General features: G+C 39.7%; 2 protein-coding genes and 1 non-coding gene across 4 annotated transcripts in view; 2 read left to right on the forward strand and 1 right to left on the reverse strand.

Annotated features, from left to right (window-relative positions):
* usp11 (ubiquitin specific peptidase 11) overlaps window positions 1-7382 on the forward strand; it is a 30957-nt gene extending 23575 nt beyond the window's left edge. The window contains exons 17-21 of the mRNA XM_057861345.1: window positions 2889-3001; window positions 3067-3216; window positions 3279-3394; window positions 3473-3561; window positions 6604-7382. Coding sequence (XP_057717328.1) covers window positions 2889-3001; window positions 3067-3216; window positions 3279-3394; window positions 3473-3561; window positions 6604-6753 — 618 coding nt within the window. The 3' untranslated portion in view covers window positions 6754-7382. The remainder of the gene's footprint in view (window positions 1-2888; window positions 3002-3066; window positions 3217-3278; window positions 3395-3472; window positions 3562-6603) is intronic.
* zgc:86609 (ER membrane protein complex subunit 3-like) lies at window positions 7342-20324 on the reverse strand. 2 transcript variants are annotated; one of them, XM_057861385.1, is made up of 9 exons: window positions 20212-20324; window positions 18570-18732; window positions 17060-17117; window positions 10717-10810; window positions 8033-8137; window positions 7888-7969; window positions 7745-7824; window positions 7597-7679; window positions 7342-7519 (listed from the first exon to the last, which is right to left on the reverse strand). In XM_057861385.1, the coding sequence occupies exons 2-9, from the start codon at window positions 18722-18724 to the stop codon at window positions 7391-7393; spliced, it is 786 nt and encodes a 261-aa protein (XP_057717368.1). In that variant the 5' UTR covers window positions 18725-18732; window positions 20212-20324; the 3' UTR covers window positions 7342-7390. The 2 variants fall into 2 exon arrangements, with proteins under 2 accessions (XP_057717368.1, XP_057717377.1); XM_057861394.1 differs by lacking the exon at window positions 20212-20324 and adding an exon at window positions 19374-19456.
* Window positions 20325-20495: 171 nt separating this feature from the next.
* Window positions 20496-20577, forward strand: trnas-aga (transfer RNA serine (anticodon AGA)). Its single transcript has one exon. It is a non-coding gene; the product is annotated as a tRNA-Ser (tRNA).
* Window positions 20578-25425: the final 4848 nt, after the last annotated feature.

Consider the following 25425-nt stretch of genomic DNA (forward strand, 5'->3'; position numbering starts at 1 on the left):
ATGGTCGGCTCAAAAGCCCAGATCTTAATCACATTGAGATGCTGTGGGGTGACTTGAAACAGGCTGTACATGCAAGAAACTAGGGGTGTGACAAAATATCGAAATGGTGATATATTGTGATACTTTGTATCCCAAAAGGTTATCGATATGCTCCTGCAAAAATCGAGATATCATTTTAAAAAGGTGTCAATGTCTAAAAATAAAAAAAAAGGAACCAACAAGTTGCTACCAAAATCTTCCACCATAATAGTGTCTCAGTTAACTCTAAGGCTGCCTTGACGGTGCTCGACACTCAATCCATTTAGACTGGGAACGTTCGTTCGAAACCAGAGCATTCACAGTCAATCTGTCAGATTTTCAGGGCATTTACAGCTGTGGTCAAAAGTTTACATACACTTGTGAAGAACATAATGTCATGGCTCTCGAGTTTCCAGTTATTTCTACAACTCTGATTTTTCTCTGATAGAGTGATTGGAACAGATACTTCTTTGTTACAAAAAACATTCATGAAGTTTGGTTCTTTTATTATGGGTGAACAGAAAAAAGTGATCAAATCTGCTGGGTCAAAAATATACATACAGCAGCGCTAATATTTGGTAGCATGTCCCTTGGCCATTTTCACTTCAATTAGGCGCTTTTGGTAGCCATCCACAAGCTTCTGGCAAGCTTCTGGTTGAATCTTTGACCACTCCTCTTGACAGAATTGGTGCAGTTCAGTTAAATTTGATGGCTTTCTGACATGGACTTGTTTCTTCAGCATTGTGCACAAGTTCTCAATGGGGTTTAAGTCAGGACTTTGGGAAGGCCATTCGAAAACCTTAATTCTAGCCTGATTTAGCCATTCCATTACCACTTTTGATGTGTGTTTGGGGTCATTGTCCTGTTGGAACACCCAACTGCGCCCAAGACCCAATCTTCGGGCTGATGACGTTAGGTTATCTTGAAGAATTTGAAGGTAATCCTCCTTCTTCATTATTCCATTTACTCTCTGTAAAACACCAGTTCCATTGGCAGCAAAACAGCCCCACAGCATAATACTACCACCACCATGCTTGACGGTAGGCATGGTGTACTTGGGGTTAGAGGCCTCACCTTTTCTCCTCCAAACATATTGCTGGGCATTGTGGCCAAACAGCTCGATTTTTGTTTCGTCTGACCACAGAACTTTCCTCCAGAAGGTCTTATCTTTGTCCATGTGATCAGCAGCAAACTTCAGTCGAGCCTTAAGGTGCCGCTTTTGGAGCAAGGGCTTCCTTCTTGCACGGCAGCCTCTCAGTCCATGGAGATGCAAAACACGCTTGACTGTGGACACTGACACTTGTGTTCCAGCAGCTTCTAATTCTTGGCAGATCTGCTTTTTGGTGATTCTCGGTTGAATCTTCACCCTCCTGACCAATTTTCTCTCAGCAGCAGGTGTGATAGCTTGCGTTTTCTTCCTGATCGTGGCAGTGACAAAACAGTGCCATGCACTTTATACTTACAAACAATTGTTTGCACTGTTGCTCTTGGGACCTGCAGCTGCTTTGAAATGGCTCCAAGTGACTTTCCTGACTTGTTCAAGTCAATGATTGTTCAAGTCAATAATCACTCACAAGAAATTGCTAATTCGTGTTGCTGTATGTATATTTTTGACCCAGCAGATTTGATCACTTTTTCTGTTAACCCATAATAAAGTCATAAAAGAACCAAACTTCATGAATGTTTTTTGTGACAAAGAAGTATCTGTTCCAATCACTCTATCGGAGGAAAATCAGAGTTGTAGAAATAACTGGAAACTCAAGAGAGCCATGACATTATGTTCTTCACAAGTGTATGTAAACTTTTGACCACAACTGTACAGGTCACTTGCAGTTCATTTTAGGGCATTTCCAGGCCATTTTCTGTTGAGTGTGAGTCACTGCCTATTCATTTGGGGCATTGCCAGGTCACTTCTGTTCTGTAACACATTTGAACAGGAAGTGACCCATAAAATACCCCAAAATCAACAGGAAGTATTTGAAAATCAACAGGTAAATGACCTTAAATGGCTCAAAATTACCTCATTGCCTGGCATTGGCTGCCACTGGCGGCCATAGACGTTCAATCCGTTTAAAGTGGGAGGGATGGCAGCGAATGTTGTTCATTCGCTGCCATCCTCCCAGTTCAAATGGATTAGTTGGTCTTGTGTCTGAACTTTTTCCTCAGTTAGAATATGCATTTTTGTTGATATATTTGGTTTAATGAGTAAAACAATGTTAATTTTTGTTGTTTGCCTGCAATTAAATCACTTTCTTTTCCAGTGATAAAGAAAAACAAGATCAGACATTGATTTCTGAACATATCTTAATAAAGAACTTAATATTTAATGGGGTGACCCAACTTTTTTCACATGACTGTATGAAGTAATAATCTTCTTGCTGAATTTGGTGGGTGTGTCTTATATTCTAAAAATTGCAGTAATCACAATAATGCTAACACGTCTGGAATTAAGTAGTGGTGCACCGATCGATCGTGGCCAATTTCATAAATTTTGCGTCTGATTAGGTGATCACCAATAATATAACTTGTCTTGTTCTCTGCTCGAGTCTAGAGACATTTAGCCACGTTAGCCCAATAGCATTTGGTCACAGAATGTTCATTCGCCCCTCCCAGTCAAAATGAATTTGACGTCTAGTGCCGTCAATAGCAGCTAAAGAGTTAAATGTGCAATTTGTGCATGAAAAGGTTTACATGAGTAAAAAAGCACTTGATGGGTATTTTCGACCCCAACATGTTTACGATTGTAACGTCTGCATTGGATCGCTGCCGACCCTTCCTAGTCAAAATGGTTTGGACGTCCTGTTGGCATCCATGGCAACTGATGAGTGAAATGATACAAAAATTGGAATTTGCTTTGATGTGACCCGCAGAAGTACGTGAAGCACAGCAGCATGGATGTCCCACAGCAGCAGACCACCGTGCAGCTGCAGGAGTGTATCCAGCTCTTCACCACTGTAGAAACACTGGAGGATGAGAACCCATGGTATATACACACACACATGGCCCCCAGCCTCACATGGTGACTCAACTCCACGTGTATGTGGACAGGTACTGTCCCATTTGTAAGAAACACCAGCTAGCTACCAAGAAACTGGACCTGTGGTCTCTACCGGAGGTCCTCATCATCCACCTTAAGAGGTTCTCCTACACCAAGTTTACCAGGGAGAAGCTGGACACCATTGTGGACTTTCCACTCAGGTAAAAACCGTGTAATGCTGGGAGGCCATCTTAGCAGAAAGACAAAGTGTTTCTTATTGCAGGGATCTGGACTTCTCTGGTTGTCTTCTGAGGAAGAAGCTTTCGAACGGGGAGCCTCCGAGCCGCTATGACCTCATCGCTGTGTCCAACCACTACGGAGGACTCCGAGACGGACACTGTAAGCACTTTTTGTTTGCTTTCCACATTATAACAGAGTTTAACAGAGTCTCAGTTGACTTTATCTGTGCTTGTGTAGACACCAGCTATGCACGGAACAAGGACAACGGACAGTGGTACAATTTTGATGATAGCAAAGTCACATACGCTACCGAGGAGCGGATCATGGTGAGGCATAAGTAATATTCGACAAACGTTTTATATCCATGTTATTTGGGGATGGGGAAGATATTTTGTTAATAATGAAATGAAGTTGTACATTTTTGAAGAAACCATTAACATATTATTCATTGAAGTTGAGCAAGAGCATGTATTTTTTGAGAATTAACATATATCAAGTTTCTGGTGTTTTCAGTCTTTTTTAAGTTCTATTAAGAAAAAAATCATTTTTTTCAAACTTAAAAGAATTCAGACTTACAAGTTTTATTTCATAACATATTATAGGGTGTAATATATATACAGTGCCTTGCAAAAGTATTCGGCCCCCTTGAACCTTGCAACCTTTCGCCACATTTCAGGCTTCAAACATAAAGATATAAAATTTTAATTTTTTGTCAAGAATCAACAACAAGTGGGACACAATCGTGAAGTGGAACAACATTTATTGGATATTTTAAACTTTTTTAACAAATAAAAAACTGAAAAGTGGGGCGTGCAATATTATTCGGCCCCCTTGCGTTAATACTTTGTAGCGCCACCTTTTGCTCCAATTACAGCTGCAAGTCGCTTGGGGTATGTTTCTATCAGTTTTGCACATCGAGAGACTGACATTCTTGCCCATTCTTCCTTGCAAAACAGATCGAGCTCAGTGAGGTTGGATGGAGAGTGTTTGTGAACAGCAGTCTTCAGCTCTTTCCACAGATTCTCGATTGGATTCAGGTCTGGACTTTGACTTGGCCATTCTAACACCTGGATACGTTTATTTTTGAACCATTCCATTGTAGATTTGGCTTTATGTTTTGGATCAATGTCCTGTTGGAAGATAAATCTCCGTCCCAGTCTCAGGTCTTGTGCAGATACCAACAGGTTTTCTTCCAGAATGTTCCTGTTTTTGGCTGCATCCATCTTCCCGTCAATTTTAACCATCTTCCCTGTCCCTGCTGAAGAAAAGCAGGCCCAAACCATGATGCTGCCACCACCATGTTTGACAGTGGGGATGGTGTGTTCAGGGTGATGAGCTGTGTTGCTTTTACGCCAAACATATCATTTTGCGTTGTGGCCAAAAAGTTCAAGTTTGGTTTCATCTGACCAGAGCACCTTCTTCCACATGTTTGGTGTGTCTCCCAGGTGGCTTGTGGCAAACTTTAAACGAGACTTTTTATGGAAAACTTTGAGAAATGGCTTTCTTCTTGCCACTCTTCCATAAAGGCCAGATTTGTGCAGTGATTGTTGTCCTATGGACAGACTCTCTCACCTCAGCTGTAGATCTCTGCAGTTCATCCTGAGTGATCATGGGCCTCTTGGCTGCATCTCTGATCAGTTTTCGCCTTGTTTGAGAAGAAAGTTTGGAAGGACGGCCGGGTCTTGGTAGATTTGCAGTGGTCTGATGCTCCTTCCATTTCAATATGATGGCTTGCACAGTGCTCCTTGAGATGTTTAAAGCTTGGGAAATCTTTTTGTATCCAAATCCGGCTTTAAACTTCTCCACAACAGTATCTCGGACCTGCCTGGTGTGTTCCTTGGTTTTCATAATGCTCACTGCACTTTAAACAGAACCCTGAGACTATCACAGAGCAGGTGCATTTATACGGAGACTTGATTACACACAGGTGGATTCTATTTATCATCATCGGTCATTTAGGACAACATTGGATCATTCAGAGATCCTCACTGAACTTCTGGAGTGAGTTTGCTGCACTGAAAGTAAAGGGGCCGAATAATATTGCACGCCCCACTTTTCAGTTTTTTATTTGTTAAAAAAGTTTAAATTATCCAATAAATGTTGTTCCACTTCACGATTGTGTCCCACTTGTTGTTGATTCTTGACAAAAAAATTAAATTTCATATCTTTATGTTTGAAGCCTGAAATGTGGCGAAAGGTTGCAAGATTCAAGGGGGCCGAATACTTTTGCAAGGCACTGTACACATACAAACATATATATGGCGGAAAACACTGAAGTGACTCAAAGTTCCGCTCTGAGACCCCCATATTTCAAAATTGTCCTGTACGCATGTGTGATACATCATTGGAAAGCTTAAAATCTCTATTTTCTGCGGGAAGAAAATTTTTGAACAGGAGGGCATTTAAAAAAAAAAAAATTTTTTTTCTTAAACCCGTAAACCCTAACTAACCCTAACGCATACTTACCTTGTTTCGCGAATGGCCACAGCCTGACTTTTGGGGGATTTTATGGGTGAAACCCGGTAATATAACAAGAGTCAAAATGCAGAAATCGCAGACATCAAGGAGTGGTCGAGATTTTCTTTTTCAAATATTTACCCTTTTAAATGTTTTTTTTTTTTTTTTCTTCCAATTTTCCTTTGTTTGGATCGATGATTTATCATCTAATATATCGGGGGAAAATACGACAGTAACAAAAAAATACAAATAAGCAGTAGTTAAGAGGTAGATATCCGTAAATAATTTATAGTTTTTTCATAAACTAAATAGATATCAATTAATGATTCTAAACTAAAAATGATAGACATTTCAAATAATAATTACAATTACTCACCTTCTTTTTATGACTGGGTTGAAACAAAAGTGGTTGCGCGATGTCTGTAAACGGGGGTCTCCAGGGTAAAACGGACAAATTTAAAATGGTTCGGGGGCTTAATGCACCATCAAACTGCTATGGCAGCATACAGACATTGTTGTAATAAACAGAACGGGTTTTTTTGGCTTACAACGGTTCTTTTTGGCTTAAAATAGTTTAAGGATTGGTGCTAGAGCAGAAACTTTTTTTCATCCTTGTCTGCGTTTTGTGCCATGCATATATTTTATATGTAATGAGACAAAAATATCTGTTGTCGATTAAAATATTTGCGTTTTATGTTAAGAATTTTCAGGTTTAAGGATGTTGAGATAAAGAAAGCCATATATTCTTGAGATTACTGTTTCTGTACGAGAAGTTACATTTTCCAGATTTCTAATACTGCAAGAATAAAATGTCGTTTTACAAAAAACTGCAAAAAAGGTACATACACAAACCTTTGGAACACGAAACATTGATAAGTCGTTTTTGCGTCCCGATTTGTGATACGTTGCAGACCAGTGCCGCTTACGTGCTCTTCTACCATCGACAAGACAAGATGAGGAAACCGTCAGTGCCGGCGCCAGGCTCTGTAGCCGCCGAGGGCGCGCCGCCATGTACCGACGCCGCATCCGCGTTGGCTGAGCTCACCATGGAGACGGACTGAACCGCGGGCGGGGTGTGTGGGTAAATTCTTTGTTCCCCTTTTTGATGGTTTTACACAATTATAGTTGCACAAAAATGACATTAATTGGCTATGTATTCATTCATAGGTCACTTTACTGGATAATAAAAATCTATAACCACAGAAAAAATAATTGGATGAAAAAAAAAGGTTTTCTTCGTCCAGTAATATAAAATTTACTTGGTCCAGACTAAAATTGGATGAAAATAATTGCAGCCAAAAACCATCAATTCAGTATTGACCTAATTTAAACTTTTTCTCTTTCCATCTCTCCATTCCTACATTTGTACATGTTGACTTCGGGCTTTTCTTATTTGTACTTTTTTTTTTTTTTTGTATATTTTGCCTGTTGTGGTATTTATTAGCCATCACGTGACCTGTCGAGGCCGTGAAGGCGCTTTGTTTGACAGCCGTGACGCTGTACAGTATTTTTCTAACAGAGCATCTTTTTATGGGAACTGTTCGGGCTTTCTCGGGTCTTCCTGTTTGTCAAATATGCGAAGATTTTATAAGACTTTTGAAATAAAAGGACACCTTGTCTACTTCCAACGATTGAGCCAAACTGTGTGGTCAAATTCATAATCTTTATTCATAAATTAAGGATTAAGAAAAAGGTGATTTAGAAGACAGGTGACTTGAGGTCCTGGCTGAAGATGCCGGCAAAGTTGAGCTCTCGGGCCATGAGCTCCTCTTCCACGTTCTCCAGCGCCCACTTGTGCTCCACAATCTCCAACGCCTCCCACTCGCTCTGCGAAATGAAAATCAGCACGTGAGGCGCAATGACCGAGAGAATGGCCGAAGAAGGGGGGGGTAAAAAAAAGTCACTTTAAAAGCCTTGTTGGGGTCAGGTGGCATGGCCATGGCGGCGCCGGTCATCTGGTCCTGCATGACACGCGATTGGTCCGCGGCTGCAAAAGTGTCCAAAGTGTTGTAATGCGACAGGAGTGCGTTACTGGTGTGGATTGAGACTAACCGTTGTCTTGTCCCAAGATGAGGCTGTACATGCTTCTGAGGCCAAACACGTTGAGGAAATACCAAGACGCGGAGCTCACCCTGCATATATCACAAATGTCATAGCTGAGCCATATTATCAATTTGTATTGATTGAATACAAACCAGGAAGCGTCCAGCGTGAGCAAGTCAATGCCGCGCTGCAACATGGGCTTGAACCGCAATGTCAACGGGAACGGAACCTTGGCTGGATGGGTTGAAAAGGGTCAGTCGGTCTGTTTAGACGTGAAAGAAACGTGTGATGGCTGACTTATGACAAATCCGGAGAAAGCCCAGTTGATCCAGCCACCAATCACTATCATGGGTAGCACATTGGTCAGGTTTCCTTTCATCATGTCCGTCAGCATGCTTGTGTCTGCAAAACATTCCTTTTATGGACAGCGGTCACTATAGTGGACATCTATTTAAAAGATTAGCTTAAGTCATTCACTGGCAGCCCAGGTCACAGAGTGTGTTATGATTAGAGGAGTTCCAAAAAAATCGATTATTACATGCATCGCGATTCGACATGTGACGATTCGATTACTATTCATAAAGGTTAAAAAAATGATTATCCCACATAACTTTATGACAGCCGATTGTAGCGGGACGAAATTCAAGACACGTCTGCCTCCCGGACACCATTAACGGACGCACGCACAAGGTTATGATGGATGCTCCCATTTACTGGGAGAGAGATTTACCTCTTTTCAAAAGACTGGAAAATAAATTCGTCTATGAGACAGGCAGCAACAGAAGCGCGACCCAGTGGTCGCGCTTTTGTGCGCAAGTTACTTTAGAGCGAGAGGGGAAGAGAGATACTTTGTTCCTTTCAGATGTCCAGCAGTAGTTTTAAGGCATTTCAATTGAAAAATGTCCTGAGTGTGTTGCTAAGACCTGTGATCGTCTGTAAGAGATGAGTACACGAGCCCTCTTGTACTGTTTAGCCTTTATTGTTGTTTTTAAGATGTTAATAGTTAGCGCTGAGCGCTAAGCTAATTAGGTAACGTAAATTTCATATGTAGAACGTGTAAAACCATGATGAAGTACAGCAGCAACACTACAAACCAACGAAATAGTGAAGAAATCTGTAGTTGCAAGTGCTGCCTGGGAGCTGACAGGCGCGTGGGCGGGCAGGGAAAGAAGAAAGTGCGCGTGCTGTAATGAGTGCGTGTGTGGCGATGTTGGAGGCTGCCGGACTTTTTTATGTGCTCGGCAATTAACGCCACAAGTTAAAAGTAATCAAGAGCAGTTGTGATTTCCACCTATCACTCCAAGAGTTACACAAGGGAGATAACACTGTGAAAACAGTATATTGGTTAAAAGTCATATTTCTAGAGCTGTCCCGACTCGTCGCCATAGTCGACGTCATCGATGACGTAAATCCGTCGACGAGCACAACATCCCGTCGACGGTTAATGAAGGGTTAAAAAAAATATGCGCGGAAAGTTCAGAATGTCGGATGCTCTGTATGCAAGCAGGGAAAGCGGCACAAAGCCAAAAAAGCGCACCAGAGTGTCCAAAACATTGACTTATTTCAAAGAAATAAAGGAGGGTACACTCTTGTGTCCTGTCTCTTCACTGCCAAGCTTGGCTGCACGTCGGCCGTGAATAAACACCTCAAGCGCCGTCACCGTTTGTAAAAAAAATTTTCTTTCATTTTTTGTACACCAGAGGATGCTGTCGCTTTACTAAATAATAATGTTTCATTGACAATGGGCCTATAAGTGCTATTAGTATTGCCAACTGAAAGGTTTGTTTCATGTTATGGTTTATTTTATGGCATAGAAAATTATATAACGTTAAAAGGTCATAAATATATACAGTATATACAGTGATTGCACTCAAGGAAGAGATTGTCAATGATAAGGTAATAAATTAAGGTAAAGGAAATTCATATAGGCAATTCATTGATATATAAATAAGGTTTAAAACGAAAAAGGTGAAAAGTTTTCGTTAATTTCTAATTGTGTTGTTTTATTTGTGTGCACCGTAGCTCTTACAGTGTGATTACATCAAGGATGGAATAAAAGTTGTAAACCATCAGTTTAAGAGACCATCTTTTCAATCGGGATGCTACACTAGTTAATTCTATCAGCATTTGAAGTCATTTTTTATTTGTGATTTATTATTGTTATTTACGTGTTTATTTGTACTTTAGTAAATAATTTAAGTGTTCCAATATGTTTTTTGTGAATTGATATGCGTCAACAAAAATTTCATTGCTAAATTAGTAAACAAAAACAAAAAATATTTTTTTAAATTATTAGATTAGTCGACTAATCGTAAAAATAGTCGGCTGACTAATCGGGAGAAAATTAGTCGTTTGGGACAGCCCTACATATTTCTAAAGACACTTTGTGTCCAGAAAATGTGGAATTGATTCCACCATTGTAAATTTTATTGTATTGTTGAGAGAAATAAGTACTCCCTTTAAAATGGTTAATGTTTTTGCACTTTCTTGTAAAAAACAAATAAAAAGGCAGCTTAAGGGTGTTTTTTGTTGTATGGGCATGTTTCCATCGTTCCTGTTGAATCTAGGATATTTTAAATAAATAATGGACATAAATTTGTTTGGCTACTTTATTAATCAGTAAAGTACGATACATCAATAATCGTGATAATCACGATAACCGTGATCATTGTTCAAAAATCAAATCGTAGCACCCTGAATAGTAATCGAATCGTGGGGTGCCTAAGATGGCACACCCCTTGTTATGGTAGTCAGTAAAAGAGGAAATTGATACTGAAAACACCTATTAACTGCAATAGACTTCCAATCCATTTCAGTTGGGAGGGGCTGGAAGCGATCAGCTGATTCAACTTGCAAATGCAATCAAATAACTAATCTTATGCATGAAACAGTTTAAAATTTTGGGAAGATGACTATAGTGCTTCGTGAAGACAAACATGGAAAGAACTGACAGAATTCATGACCCTGTTAATGTGACAGACCTGTCATTGGGTTTTTGGGGACCACCTTCCTCTTGACCTTTTTGAAGAAACCCGTTTCTTCATCATTGAAGTAGTGCTTCCTCATGGTGAACGACTGATCATGCAGAATGAGAGATACCAAGTGAATGCCGACATGTAACTTGGTCTGCCACGATAAATCGACTGAGGTTATGTTCAGGCCGCAGCGTGTGATGCCCAATTGGGATATTTTGCTTTAAAGTTTTTGAAGTAGCCGTTCATACTGCAAAAACATGTGCAACTTGTAAGAATGTAATACAGTCGTAATATATAACTCGAGTAATTCATTGATTTAGGTGGATACACTGCCCTCTTGTGGCAACAGTGAATATGACATAATTCATTTAACATGGCAGAATCCAGCTGGTCCCTGTTAATACCAACATAAGCTAATGTTTTTTTTAAGCATTCGTAATTTAGCTTATGGGTATATTTAGCTGAAACGTTAGCATTTTATAGCATTAAAGCTAGCGGACGTTTGCTATGCAAGTTAGCCAATTGCTCTTTTGTTGTACCTAAATCATTTAATTTTTAATACCGTTTGAGGCTAAGCTCAGGTAAATCAATTTATTTTAAAATGAAAGTACAATTCTGCATAGTTTGAAGAAACAGAAATTTAGTGTTAGTTAATGCTCTTTTGAAAGTGCAATCTTAGCAAGCCATTGTTTTACATCTCCTAAAATTTATTCTGCGACGCATTAAATGTTCCTAATCCTATGATTATTTGAACTAACTAGTTGATTAATTGACGACTAAAATAATCGATAGCATCAGCCCTAATAGCCACAAAGGGTGTAGTTTTTGATCTAATGCACGTAGTAATAGAAGAGTAATATAACAATAGCGTGAATTATAGAGCTGAAACGAATACTCGAGCAACTCGATCCGAGTAATTTTATTCACCTCGAGGAATCGTTTAATTTTGCCTTCTCTAAGCATCACGTTTTGCCCCGACTTCTTTTAATGCGGGACAACGCGCTGACGTGCGTAGAAGAAGCAATTAAAAAAACCTTACTGCAGCCAACAGCCGTTACAAACTGCGGCGACGTAGCTAAAAACTACTGCCGCATGCTGCTACTGTGGTAGCAGGTAGCGTCTGATGCATGTCATAGAGATCACATGTACGTAGAACTAGATGCGAAATGACCGACTCGGCGGTGTTAATGAAACAGCCGCCATCTTAAAGCAGTACACTTCTCAGCGCTCATAAATAAGATTACCGTTACTGTCACTTGCTCACGTAATGTTATCCCTGCGGAGGGCTATGTTTCTATTCATTATGACCACTGTCGATGCGTGGCTGGCTCTTACATAAGGCTTTATTTAATCTGTGAAAACAGCGCTGTAGTGATTAGGGTGTAAAATAAAAACTTAATAATGCTAACTGTCAATTTTAGCTCACTACTCATTGCTGGATAAAACACCAAGAAACACTGGTGCCTAATGTGCTCCAATACAGCACAGCAGTTATTTTGAACACTGCAAAAACTCAAAATCCTATCAGGACTTACAGTTTAGACTAAATTAAAACTTAACTTGAACTTGTAGCTTGACACAAGTAGAAATTCAATTGAAACACGTGGAAAAAACACCTAACTTTTAAGTAATGTGTGTTATCAAGCGTAATGACGTTTTTAGGTAAGAAATATATATATTTTTTATAAGCTCTAAAAGTTTTTTGAGTGAAAGCAGTGAATTACTTTTTTTTTTTTTTTAAGTCACATTTGAGATGCAATTGTTGGCTGTTTTGAACAACGTACATCGAAAATACATTGACTGAAAATGGCTCAATAGTAGATGAAATGTCTTGTTTTCTCATCTATATTAATAATTGCTCTTTACCTAAAAAAAAAAAAAAAAAAAAGTTTTATTCGATTAATCGATAGAATTTTCAGTCGATCACTCGATTACTAAAATATTCGATAGCTGCAGCCTTAGTGAATTATACCTACGGTACCGGCTAAAAGTTTGGACACACCTCATTCAATGCAACACAAATGAAAGTCCCAACCCCATTGATAAAGCAATAAATTCCACTAATTAACCCTGAAAGGCATACCTGTGATTAAGTGTGTGACAATATCTCGATACAGCGATATATCGCGATATTTTGCAACCCGATCGGTTATCGATATGCTCCCGCCAAGTATCGATACTTTTATTTGACATATTGGCCATACAATGCAGTATGGATGCTGTAAACTGCTCACTGTTGAGCAATTCCTTGGCGGTCCACTAGGGGCGCTCAACAGTGGCGGTGAAGGTAAAGTGCGCACAAGTCGCCTAGAGAAGGAGAGCGGCCCCAAGTGGGTTGAAAAAAATTAAAAAGCTTCGTGAGAACGGTGGAGGGAAAGTGAGAAAAATATTGCTGAAAATAACACATGTGGACACACTTTGGAATTTACACCAATAATAATGGAAGTAAGGTGAACAAGGACTTTGCTGTATGCAAGAAATGTCTAATAAAATAAGGTTCACTGGCAGCTGGTGACCAATTAGACACCGGGTTTCAATGGAGCATCACTTGAGGTAAGAAAGTTTTGCAATGTACTAGTAATTGATTTTTTAATTTACATGTATTATTTTGATGACATTTGGTGTTGAATGATAAAAAAATGAACCAGGACCCTAAACTGGATGAAAATGAATAGCGAATAAGCCTACATGAATTTACTGATTTATATGATATTACTTGAGAACCACTTTCCATCTAGTTTACGACACAAACTGTTATCACTGCCATTTTGATACAATAAGCTATAAAAACGGTTTGAATAGCTTCCAAGATATATAAGGTGACGTGCATGATAGTTAATGTAGCCTACATATTAAAGATAGGTAATTATTGATTTTTTAATTTCTATACATTCAATTAATATTTTTTTAATTCACTCAATACTTCAAACACACACAAAAACCAGGATTTCTTTTTTTTTTTTTTGTTGTTGTTGTTGTTTTTAAGGTGAGGAAGAATGTAACTGACTGAGTCTGACATCTCAAATGCTGAAGCAGATGGTGCAAGTGCTCAAACCAATGCTTTTGACAACAAAGGTCATATACAAAGAAAAGACGCACCAATTTTATCCTTGCCCCACTCCAAGCTCAACTGCTGACTGACACCTGCAGCACTGTTAAAAATTTTCAAAAGATTTAAAACTTAAGAAATTAAGGGTGCCATTCATCATGATTTCTCCAAGAAATATCAGTGGTTGTGGTTTGTTTCCTCTATATGTTCAGGTACACAATTATCAGTAGATTTATATTTCACCGCAATGTTGCAGTGAAAAGGTGTCACTGTTTAATAAATGACTTAAACAGTATTTTTTCTATTTTGAAATATATATATTTTTTTCGTTTCAACAGTTGTATCATAGAAAATCATGTATCAAATTTCTGACCAATGTATCGATATTTGCTGTATCGTGATATCGTGAGATAATCGTTATCGTGAGCCTTGTATCGCGAATCGTATCGTATCGTGAGGTGCCTTGAGGTTCCCACTCCTACCTGTGATGTCATAAACCATAATAGACCCTACTCACATGACGTCACAATCACGCCTCCGCGTGCAAGATGTGCTTTAATGCTTTTGCGTGCTAAGGTTAATAATGTGTGTTTAAAACTAATAGTTATAACTACAGTCTTATTTAACAGTCTTAAGGCCTTACAAAAGAAAGAATGTGTCGCGGAAGGTCACATTCAACTGAAGGACAGATACCAACATGACCCAGAAGGGCAGATTTCCTGTTTTAGGTTTCTATTGCTGACCATAAAGTTTCAACACAATGAGACAAGACAAATAATTGCCCGCATTCTTTTCTCAAGATAACAGCTATTTCTCAAGATGTGAAACTCACACATGTATGTTGAAACTTTCTCACTCTGTCAATAAAAGGCTGCGCTCCTCAGGGGAAAGGCAGATAAGCTTGTTGTAAGCCACGCGCTTCGCATCAACCTTTTCTCCTGACAGCCGTTAGCGTAAAAACGTATCTCGTTCCTAGTCTGATCCTACTCCGGTCCCTCTCCTAGGTCTTTGTTGTTTTCTTAGTTCAAGTATTAAGTTTAGACCTAACACCGCGCCATATTGTCCGTCAACTCGTCGTGTTGACACATTACCGCTACGTAAATTCCACCTATTGTGGAGTGTTTTTCTGCTCGTTAACATTAATAATCTAAATGGTAAAGGCGCGTGTGGCGGTTGGTTGCAATACCAGAGTAGACGGAGAGACTTGAAGTTCTACCGTATTCCGAGAGACCCGGAGAGGAGAGCGAGATGGACTGCTGCAATTCGACGAGAAAACTGGGCTCCAAACGATTACCACAGATTATGTAGTAGTCATTTTATATCTGGTAAGATGCATTTAATATATATTTAGAGGGTTTTGGGCTGACAACCACAATTAAGATCATTGCGAGGCTAATCGCCGACAACATACAGTTTCAAATTCAAGACGCTTATTTCTTCCACCATCATTACATTTTGAATAATATTTAGCTGGTACCAAGTGGAAGAAGCTGGCCTCGTCTACGGATCATCAGTTAAACAGGTGTGTCCAAACCTTTTGCAAAGGGGGCCAGATTTGGTGTGGTAAAAATGCGGGGGGCTACCTTGGCTGATTTACATAGAACAATATATTTAAACAAATTTTAGCAAGCCCTTCTGTGTGTCACATTTGTTTTATTGTTTTTTTTAATTCATAATTTCAACAGTCTCGTCTTTGTGGCGTTCTCTTTCGACACTCGGGCTCTTGTGAAATACTGCTGCTGTGAAATTAAACTAGCTTCAAGTTGCTATAATTTCTCGCTGCGTATCTTCCCTGTAATGTTGTCGTACATGTCAGCATGTCTTGTTCGGTAATATCATTATCGCTTCACATCGAACTCTTTGAAAACAGCGACTGTCTCTTTGCAAATGAGGCAGACACAGTTGTTGCGTGTTTTATTGAAAAAATAGTCCAATATCCACCTATCCTTGAAGCGTCGGCCATCGCAGTCAACTTTTTTTTTAATTGATTGTCGCCATGTTAGAAAATTGGAAGTAAAGGGTCACACGGGGTAATGTTGCTTAGAGTGCTGCTCTTAAAAGTTTTTCAAACTTTTCGTGAGAATAGGCTGATTTTGTGTGGACAAGATAGTTGTAGATATCAGGGTAGCAGATGTCAGGCAGAGAGGGCGAAGACAGCGGGTCGAAAAATATCGATTTGGCATCAAATATGGATCTGGCGAATGGATAGACTGAAGCTTTTCCACATAACGCCTTTTATGCAACGCATCCAATGAGTTTACAGCGTCTGAAAGCACCGAGGCTTCCATGAATTGCACTATAAATTGCACGACAAATTGAAACCATTGAGAATACGGATAAACAATGACGGACAATATGGCGGCCGGATACAGCGACACGTCATGTCTGTGACGTTGGTGAGTAGGGTCTATAGGTGAGTGACTCCCTCTTGAAACTAAGAGGCAGTTTACATGGCGACTCTGCAACACGAAGATGCAATAACTGAGTAGCGGAAGTGCCTCGCGTGCATATGGTGTCGGCATAGACGAAAAATTCTGAATCCTGCCTCCAAAGTGGAAGTATTCGATTGCGGGGACTTGAGGGGGGCTGGCTCCGCATGCATATCAAAAGCTCCTGCCGCGCAGGACCCGCGCCGATAACGTCAGCACTCGTACACGTACATTGGGCGTGCGCAGCGGTGCTATTAAACATTAAAAACAGCTAATGGCGGAACGTCGGCTTTAATTTACTGTTTTAATAATATTTTAAAATAAATGTGTTGAGTGTTTCCATTTTTGTGCCTTTTAGAACAAAAGAAAAATGCCATTGCTTCGAGTGGGCGGGCATATTTTTTTCCCGGGCTGAGGAACTTGGTGGGGTCATAGTCCATCATTCGCTGTTGCCTTGTAAATCTGCACTGCCCCCTAGGGCCTGGCATGAATACTACCTCGTTTTCATGCGGAATTGCGACATTGTTCGAATGGAGACTGAACCATATAAATGAAAATTTGAAGTTTTTCGTCTTCTCGGAGAGTCACCATGTAAACTGCCCCTAAGAGAATGGCAAGAGTGTCAAAAAAAGGGTGGCTACATTGAAGACACAAGGATATTAACATTTTTTTTAGTTATTACACTTTTTTCTGATGAGTACATAATTTATTCACAGTTACCTTCAGTGAGGATTTACAATGTAAATACGAATGAGAAGGTGTGTCCAAACCTTTGGCCCATTTGTCAATGCTGATTACTCAACTACCAAAATAATTTGTTGAAGTCCTATTAGTGCACTGCAAAAGTTAGATGTCACATAAGATTGTTCACCTGTTTGGGGATGTATTTGCCATTTTCCCGCAGGATGCGACTGCGCAGAAGCACCTGACTATAAAAGAAAAACCATGAAATTGTCCAGTTAAACATTTTGCACAAACAATTTGTTCACAACCATTTAAAGCAGGGGTCCCCAACGACCGGACCGGCACCGGTCTGTGGCGCATGAGGTACCGGGCCGCTTAGGAATAATAATTTATTAACGACTGCATTCTGGCCGATTGACTTTGGCCTGTGCCGCTTAACACACCAATATCCCTGTCTACTCTAGATATACAACTACAGGATAGGAGGTCGTCATAGAAATGCATTGATTGGACATTGATTGGACTGTTAGCAGTACATCTTGTTGTGTATATCTATGTGCACTTGACCTCAATAATAACGTATGACATAGGTTGTCGCCCATCACATTTGTACCCGGAAATAATTAGCCCCCACACTAGAATGACTGAAAAACGGACGTCTTTCGACAGATTTTTTACTGGGATAAGGGAACCTGATGAGCCATAAGATGAGCCTACAACCTCGAAGAAAAAAAAAATCTACGCTACTTCCAAATCACTAAAGACCCACGAACTGCGAAGGAGTGGATTCGTGACCCGTATGTGAATAAACCGAGTGATTCGAGCATGTCAGTGCAACAGGAATATCAGCTTGTAGAGATCGCAAATGACGGCGACCTTAAACGTACATTTGAGACTACTCTACCAAGGTTCTGGATTAAAGTAATTTCGGAATATCCTAACATCGCTAGGAGAGCACTGAAAACTGCTACAATTTCCAACATAGTATCTTTGTGAGGCGGGCTTCTCTCACTCTCCCATCTCGGGACCATCTCGTCTCAACGAAACAGCTCAGGCCTCCCACTGTTTCAGCGGGTGAGTTGTATTTTCCCTGCACTTAACACGACAGGGCTAAAAACAAATGTTATATTTGCTGTATTTGTCTGCCGCACATTGCCGGTGTTGTGACAAAATTGGCATGCGCGTAAGGTTAAAAATGACTGTGAATGCAGCAATCCAAAGTACACACCACAAACGTTCTTTAAGGAAAGAAATATTACGTTTGGCATGTTAGCTGCACACAACAACTGCACGCAGCTCTCTCACTTAACGACTTCGCTGTGTCGTTAAGCATTAATTTACGCCATTTTCGTGTTGCACATGTATGTATGTGATGTAAATAGTTTTTTAGCACCTTTGGATAACATTGAGAGACCAACTGAATATAAAAGAGGGCTTTTTTCACCAAAAAAGCTTTGGGAGCAAAATTTTATAAGGGTGCAAAATTTGACAGAACACCGGTCCGTGAAAAAAAGACCCAAATCACACCGGTCCGTGGTGCAAAAAAGGTTGGGGACCCCTGATTTAAAGCGCTAGACGTCCAAGTCATTTTGAATGGGAGGAGCTGACAGTGAATGATCGCTGTCAACTCTCCCAGTCAAAATAGATTGGACATCAATCGCTGTCAATGGCAAATCTAGAAGAACACTGAGCGCGACCTGTCAGAAAGCTGCTCCAGGTCCACCTTCTTGTCGCTGTGCAGTAGTTGAGTGACATAATGTCGGATGACGCCCACAAGGAAGGTGATAAAGACGATGGGCAGCACAACCCATAAACGGATGTTGGAGTCCAGCAGGAGCTCCGGCCCGGCCATCGCTCCCTCTGAAAACAAGAGCATTCATCCTGTAAAGTTGGGCCTTCAAAATAAAGGCACGCTAGTATTGCGACATTAGACATGGGATGCTCGAGCCTTCCTGCTCGAATCTGATTCGAGCAAATGAAGTAGAGGTGTGTCAAAGCAGTGTTCCGAAAACCGCATCGAGCAAGCCAAAAGTCACGTGACCACTTCTGACAAGGCCTCGACCGTCACAGATGTGTCAGCGAGTCACACTGTTTCCAAAGGAAAATGAAAACTCGATGGAAGCCCGCCCGCTCAATCGGTGCGAACGCAATAAAAAGTGACAGAATAACGCAGTTATTCGGCGGTTTTTTTGAGAGGAGGAATTTTCGCGAGTGCTACAAACATTTGCTCATTTTCAAGTCAGGAGTTAAATTCATTCACATTTTTATACACTAGATAGTGGCATATGTTTGGATAATTAGAATAGATGCAAATACGACACAACTACCCCCCAGAAATTACACTTAATAAAAACCTTTTCTTTGTTTTATTCGACTCAATTATTTCCATCTTATGATTTTGGAAAACATTACAATTTGCAATAAATAATATTCCTGTTCCCAAGCACTGTGGTTACTGCACTGTAATATTTACAAAAAACTAACAATACATAGTTACTCACCGACATCTAGGACGAGCCACTTACAAGACCAGCATTGTCGTGTATTACAAATACTGCTTTGAACACATCTTCACAGACAAAGCAATGACACAGGCTTACAAAGGTCAACTTTAATTGTGAAAATCACACTTAATGACGACACGATCTCCTGGTTGAAATAGACGACATCCACTTAATTCTATTGAAGATATGTAATGCTGAGGCAATTTGACAACTTTAGTTTTAAAAAGAAATGTGCACTGTTTATCAAGTAGATGGAGCTCTTGCAGTGTGTCAAACGCCTCGAAACAGTGATTCAATTTAGGGCAATTGTCTCAAAAGTGGTTCATTGTTTCGGAAAGCCTCGTTTTTTCCATCCCTATGCGACATACACGAAAACATTATTAATAACGAGTTGACGCAGATTTCACAAGTTGTAGGGCAGTTACGTCTAATAACACAAACTTATAGTACACAAGTGTACTTCCCACGACGTAGCCCCTTTAAAAGGTTAAGTTAGCTATGAGTTTTTTGGCTTGGAATCGTTTTGTTTCCTCTCAAATTCAGGTCGAAATAAGACGGGGAGTTGAGAAATAAACCTATCCCGTTTGACTACGGTGAGTTGAAACTCCATACGTATATCTGATACAATGCTCGTTGTTTGCAGCTTTTGAAAGTAACACGAGACACGCTAGTTAGCATTAGCTGGCTAATGGGTACGTTACTTGGTATTGTGGCAATGTTTTAAAGTCTTTTCCCTAGCTTGGTTTTTACTCCCACCAGCATTGAGTTTTGGCTTCGTACGCGTCGAAAAAAATGAAAATATATACATAAAACGAGGAAGAAGGATTGGACTTACCACATGAATGAAGTTGGAAATGTTAACACGGAGCTACAACTCGCAAATAGAAAACGAAGAAGAAAATACGACAAACTACTTCCGGTTGAGAAGAACAGAAATGTATATACAAATATAAATTTTGGAATATTAATTGTATATACAAATAAAAATTTGCGAATATTGATGAGTGACGTTAGAAAACACAGATATAGAGTCTTAATGTATGATATGAAATTTCGTACATATTAAGCTGACGTCATCACGACCCTTTAAAAATGAACACGCCCATCAATGGCGCCGCCGTTGTCGTGGCCGAGTGGTTAAGGCGATGGATTAGAAATCCATTGGGGTCTCCCCGCGCAGGTTCGAATCCTGCCGACAACGTTTTTTAATTTTAATACAAAAAAATAATAATTAAAGAAGCAATCAAGGCTATATATTTTTATTTTGAGCATTATTAACACGCCACAACAATTACAAAAATGTAGACCATTTTGGCAAAGAATTTGGTGGGAAACGACGAGGTAGAAAAAGTACATAGTTTGCCTAAGATATTATGTGACGAGGTGAAAGTAGGGGGCACAAATAAATGTTGGTGTGACTCGCTAAATATTATTCTCTCTGATTTTAGCGTTATAGTGGTATGACAGTGAAGACAGCAGGTGGCGCCCATTTCTAAGGTCCCAACCTGTAGTGAGCTGATAAGTAGTAAAAATATATATTATATCGGAATTAATTTACAAATTACCTCCATGTTGAGACATACACAAAGTTGATACAGTTGCAGGAAGCCTTATCATATGACTGGCAGCAGGTTTATAAAGGAAATATTTGCGCCGATCAGCCGGCTAATCATATCCAAACAAATCCTGCCTGAATCCTATCTAACATACTGTATCCTAACCAAAATCCAAAAAGGCTCACAGGGCAAAACAGTTAGTCTGCGCGGGGGAAGAAGAGAAGATAGGGAGAAACGCGGGAAAAAACAGACAAAGACAAGAGAAACTATTGTATGGATGACTACACAAATAGCGGAAAAGACGGGGTGGGTGCGACACCAGCTGGAATCGAACCCCCGCCAGCCAGCACACTGGGGACTTGCAATCACATGGGTATTTTTTATTTTATTTTTTTGGTTCTTTTTATTTATTTTTAAATGCCTCTACAGTTTTGTGTTTTTTTCCATTGCTTAAGTATGAATAGAAAATGAAAGGGATTAGGAAGGAAATGGTTTGCTATATTTACTATTTGCCATTCCACAAGTCCACAAATACTACACTATAAAAAACTGGCAATTATTAAAGCATTATTTACAACATGTATGTCTGAAGATAAGAAAAAAGTGTGTGTGTGTGTTTTCGGGGGAATCACGTTTAATAATATTTACAATATAAACTAGTGCGGCGAGGAGCAGAAGTACAGGGTGTTCCGAAATGTTTGACCCAATTTCGTAGGCCAATAATTTTGACAATTTTCGTTGGAATGACCTCAAATTTTTACAGCTCGTGTAGAAACGTTTCAAGTTTTTGTGTGTAACATTTGTCATTTCTATCTTCAGGTTAAGAAATACCGTTCACTTCAAAAGAAAAGCCATTATTGCGTGTTAGAGTATGCTCGGACTAATTTCAAGAAATTTCAGCGAGATTGGCACGAGCTCGAATATCGACTCAACGTGTGCAGTCGCAGGCGGCGCTTATATTGAACATTTATGAAAATCTGTCATAGAACCAACAAATAGTTGTACTTTTCTTTGTAAATTTAACCAATAAAACTTATGACCTTCAACATAAAGTCTATGTAGTTTCATTATGATCCATCAAGTAGTTTCCGGGATATGGGCAATTAGAATGGGTTCCACCATTTTGGAACACCCTGTATTTGCACCCCTTGTTATTTTGCAAATTCACCCACTTAGAAAATAGGTAGAGGTTTGAAATTTCAATCACAGATGCATTTCCACTTATAGAGACATAATCTAATAAAAACAAATCCAGGACTCACACTGTATGATTTTTCAATCATTTATTTGTAATTTACTATGGTTCATATGTGTACTTGTACCCCTGAGAATCAGCAATAATTATGACACTCAAAGAGTCTACCTTAAAAAAAAAAAAAAAGTCCCCCTTTACACCATGAGTAACCTTAACCCACCCACCACCCGTTTGAGCTCAGTATGGTCACCTGTGCACCCCACAGACAGTCATAATCCAACTGCTACCATGGGCAAGACCAGAGAGCTTTCAAAAGACACCAGAGAAAAAATTGTTGAGCTCCACAAAGCTGGAAAAGGCTATGGGACAATTGGAAAGCAGCGTGGTGAGAATTAATCAACAGTTGCAGCAATTGTTAGAAAATGGAAAAGGCTAAACATGACTGATAATCTACTTTGGAATGGGGCTCCATGTGAAATCTCTCCCCGTGGGGCATCAATCATGATGAGAAAAGTGAGGGCTCAGCCTAGAACTACACGGCAGGAGGTAAGGCAAGGCAAGGCAAATTTATTTATATAGCACAATTCAACACAAGGCAATTCAAAGTGCTTTCCAATTCAATTCAATTCAATTCAATTCAATTTTATTTGTATAGCCCTCAATCACAACAGATGTCTCAAAGGACTTTACAGAGACAATATGATACACAATTAGAAATGAAGCAACAAAGATGAATAGATACAGTTCAAGTCCATCACATGAAGATCATAAAAATCACATTAAAATCAATAGAACGTAAAAACAAAGACAATCGAAATAGGAAATAAAATCATAAATAAAAATCGCATGTAATCACGAATAGAATTAAAAAAAATAATAATAATAATTTTTTAAAAAAAATCAAAATAAATAAAACAAATACTACTACTACTAGTAATAAATGAAATCAGCAATGGAGATAAGCACAAGAGCAATAGAAAGCAAATAGATTGAAATATAGACAGTTATGGATATGCAATGCTAAACAAAAGCAGGAGGACTTGAAAAGAGATGGATGCACAGTTTTAAAGCCTACTGTCTGAACACTACATTACGATGGTTTAAAATCATGCATTGCTGGGAAGGTTCCCCTGTTGAAGCCAGTACATGTGAAGGCCTGTCTGAAGTTTGCCAGGGACCATCTGAATGATGCAGAGGGGTCATGGGAGAAAGTCATGTGGTCAGATGAGCCCAAAGTAGAACTTTTTGGAGCAAACTTTACTCATCATGTGTGGCGGAGAAAGAAGGAGGAGTACAATCCCAAGAACACCATCCCCACTGTGAAGCATGAGGGTTGAAACCTCATGCCCTGGTGCTGCTTTTCGGCAAAGGGGAAAGGACGACTGTACTGTATAAAGCAGAGGATGAATGCTGAAATGTATTGTCACATTTTGAGCCACAACCTCCTTCCCTTGGTCAGAGACTTGAAGATGAGTCGTGGCTGGATCTTCCAACATGACAATGATCCGAAGCACACAGCCAAGCTGACCAAGGACTGGCTGCATGAAAAGCATATCAAGGTTCTGGAGTGCCCTAGCCAGTCTCCAGACCTCAATCCAATTGAAAATCTTTGGATGGAGCTGAAACTTCATGTTTCTGGTGTAGAACTACAGAGAGCGTGTGACCTATGTAATTGCAAACAAAGGATTTCGCATTAATTATTAGCACTGATTTTCTCAGGGGTACAAATATGGTAAATGGACAGTAATTATATAGCACATTTATCTGCATGGTTACCATGCCCAAAGCGCTTTACATTAGCACACATTTACCCGTCTACGCACCCTTGGGTCCAAGGACAACTTGAGCTACCAACTGCGCCACGGCCACCACAAATAACAGTAAATTAGAAATAACTTAATGAAAAATCATAAAATGAGAGTTCCGGATTTTTTTTTTAGATTATGTCTGTATGAGTGGAAATGCATCTATGATTGAAATTTCAGACCTCTAGCCATTTTCTAAGTGGGTGAACTTGCAAAATCACAAGGGGTTCAAATACTTTATTCCCCACTGTAGCTTTAAACACTATTTCGAATATAAGAAAAAAAGTCAATTTTTCACATTCACTTTAGAGTGTTACTTGGGGCCGTAACCAGAGTGTATTTCCGTGTGTATTCATTTTAATTTAGTTTTCTTCAAATGTGTGAACTGTTTCAGCAACAAAACTGTCAAAAACATCAAAATTACTGTTTTTTTTAAAGTAGTTTTAGTTAAAATGTTGCTCAGCAACTCACTGCGAACGGATCTATCATGTCTAATTTCATGCCGTGAGCTCACACGATAAGATGGAGACAGCAATGATTGGAATGTGGAATTTGTCTTGCGCAGATTTCAACACATAAAGCACATCTGCATGCACATACTTGTCACTGTGTGTGTGGGAGAGAGCGTGTGCGCTTCTAATCCTTGTAAAGTCTGCCAGTCACTGGCCCCAAAAAATCGGATGTTTTTTTTTCTCTATCCAAGCAATTTCCATGTCGGATGTATTTCGCTGTCTCGCCTCACCTTGGGAGGGCGATAACTCCAAAAGCCAGCTTTCTGCCATTCGCATTTCCTTTGCGACACACATGCCTCTAAGCCTTGGGGCACTTGTGAAAATATGCAATGTCTGACCTTGGACACTAAAAGCACAGGAAGAAAAATGTATCTCACGGCAACTTTTATTCTTCTTCCGACACCGGTGGAGTGATGTAAACCAGAAACTTTTAAACAGACAGCAAAAGTATTAACGGCCAATAAAAAGGCACTTAGGAGCTGCATTCATCACCATTTGCTCCACTGAGGTGAGTCTGGGAGGGAAGAAACAATTTAAACTTGGAGTGAATGATAACGATCAGAAATTAACACGTTTGCTACATCGACTCCGATAGATGTCAAATCCATTTGAACTGGGAGTTGGAATGGAGTGGACGTCTATCACCGTCGATCGAAGCCAATGACTTAAAAGGATAGACAACACCTTCATAATGTGCACCCCAGCAAAAGGAATGTTGTTTAATAAAGTGAAGGCACATCATCTCATTTATCCGATGAAAAACGTAAATTAAAGCCAATATTTCCTAGAAGTAGGCAAAACAACCGTTGTCAGACATTTTTTAATGCCAGTACAATTTTGGCCAATCAAATGTGAGTATCTCAGATTTTCCCGCGTCTTTGTCACGCTAGCTACACTCTGTAGTATGTGCAACTATTGGAGAGACAAGCATTAATGGAGCTAGGAAGTGAAGCAGGCTATGTCTGAGTCTCAGACATAGAA

Source organism: Corythoichthys intestinalis, chromosome 2 (assembly GCF_030265065.1).
Source record: "Corythoichthys intestinalis isolate RoL2023-P3 chromosome 2, ASM3026506v1, whole genome shotgun sequence".
In the NCBI taxonomy this organism is placed as follows: Eukaryota; Metazoa; Chordata; class Actinopteri; order Syngnathiformes; family Syngnathidae; genus Corythoichthys; species Corythoichthys intestinalis.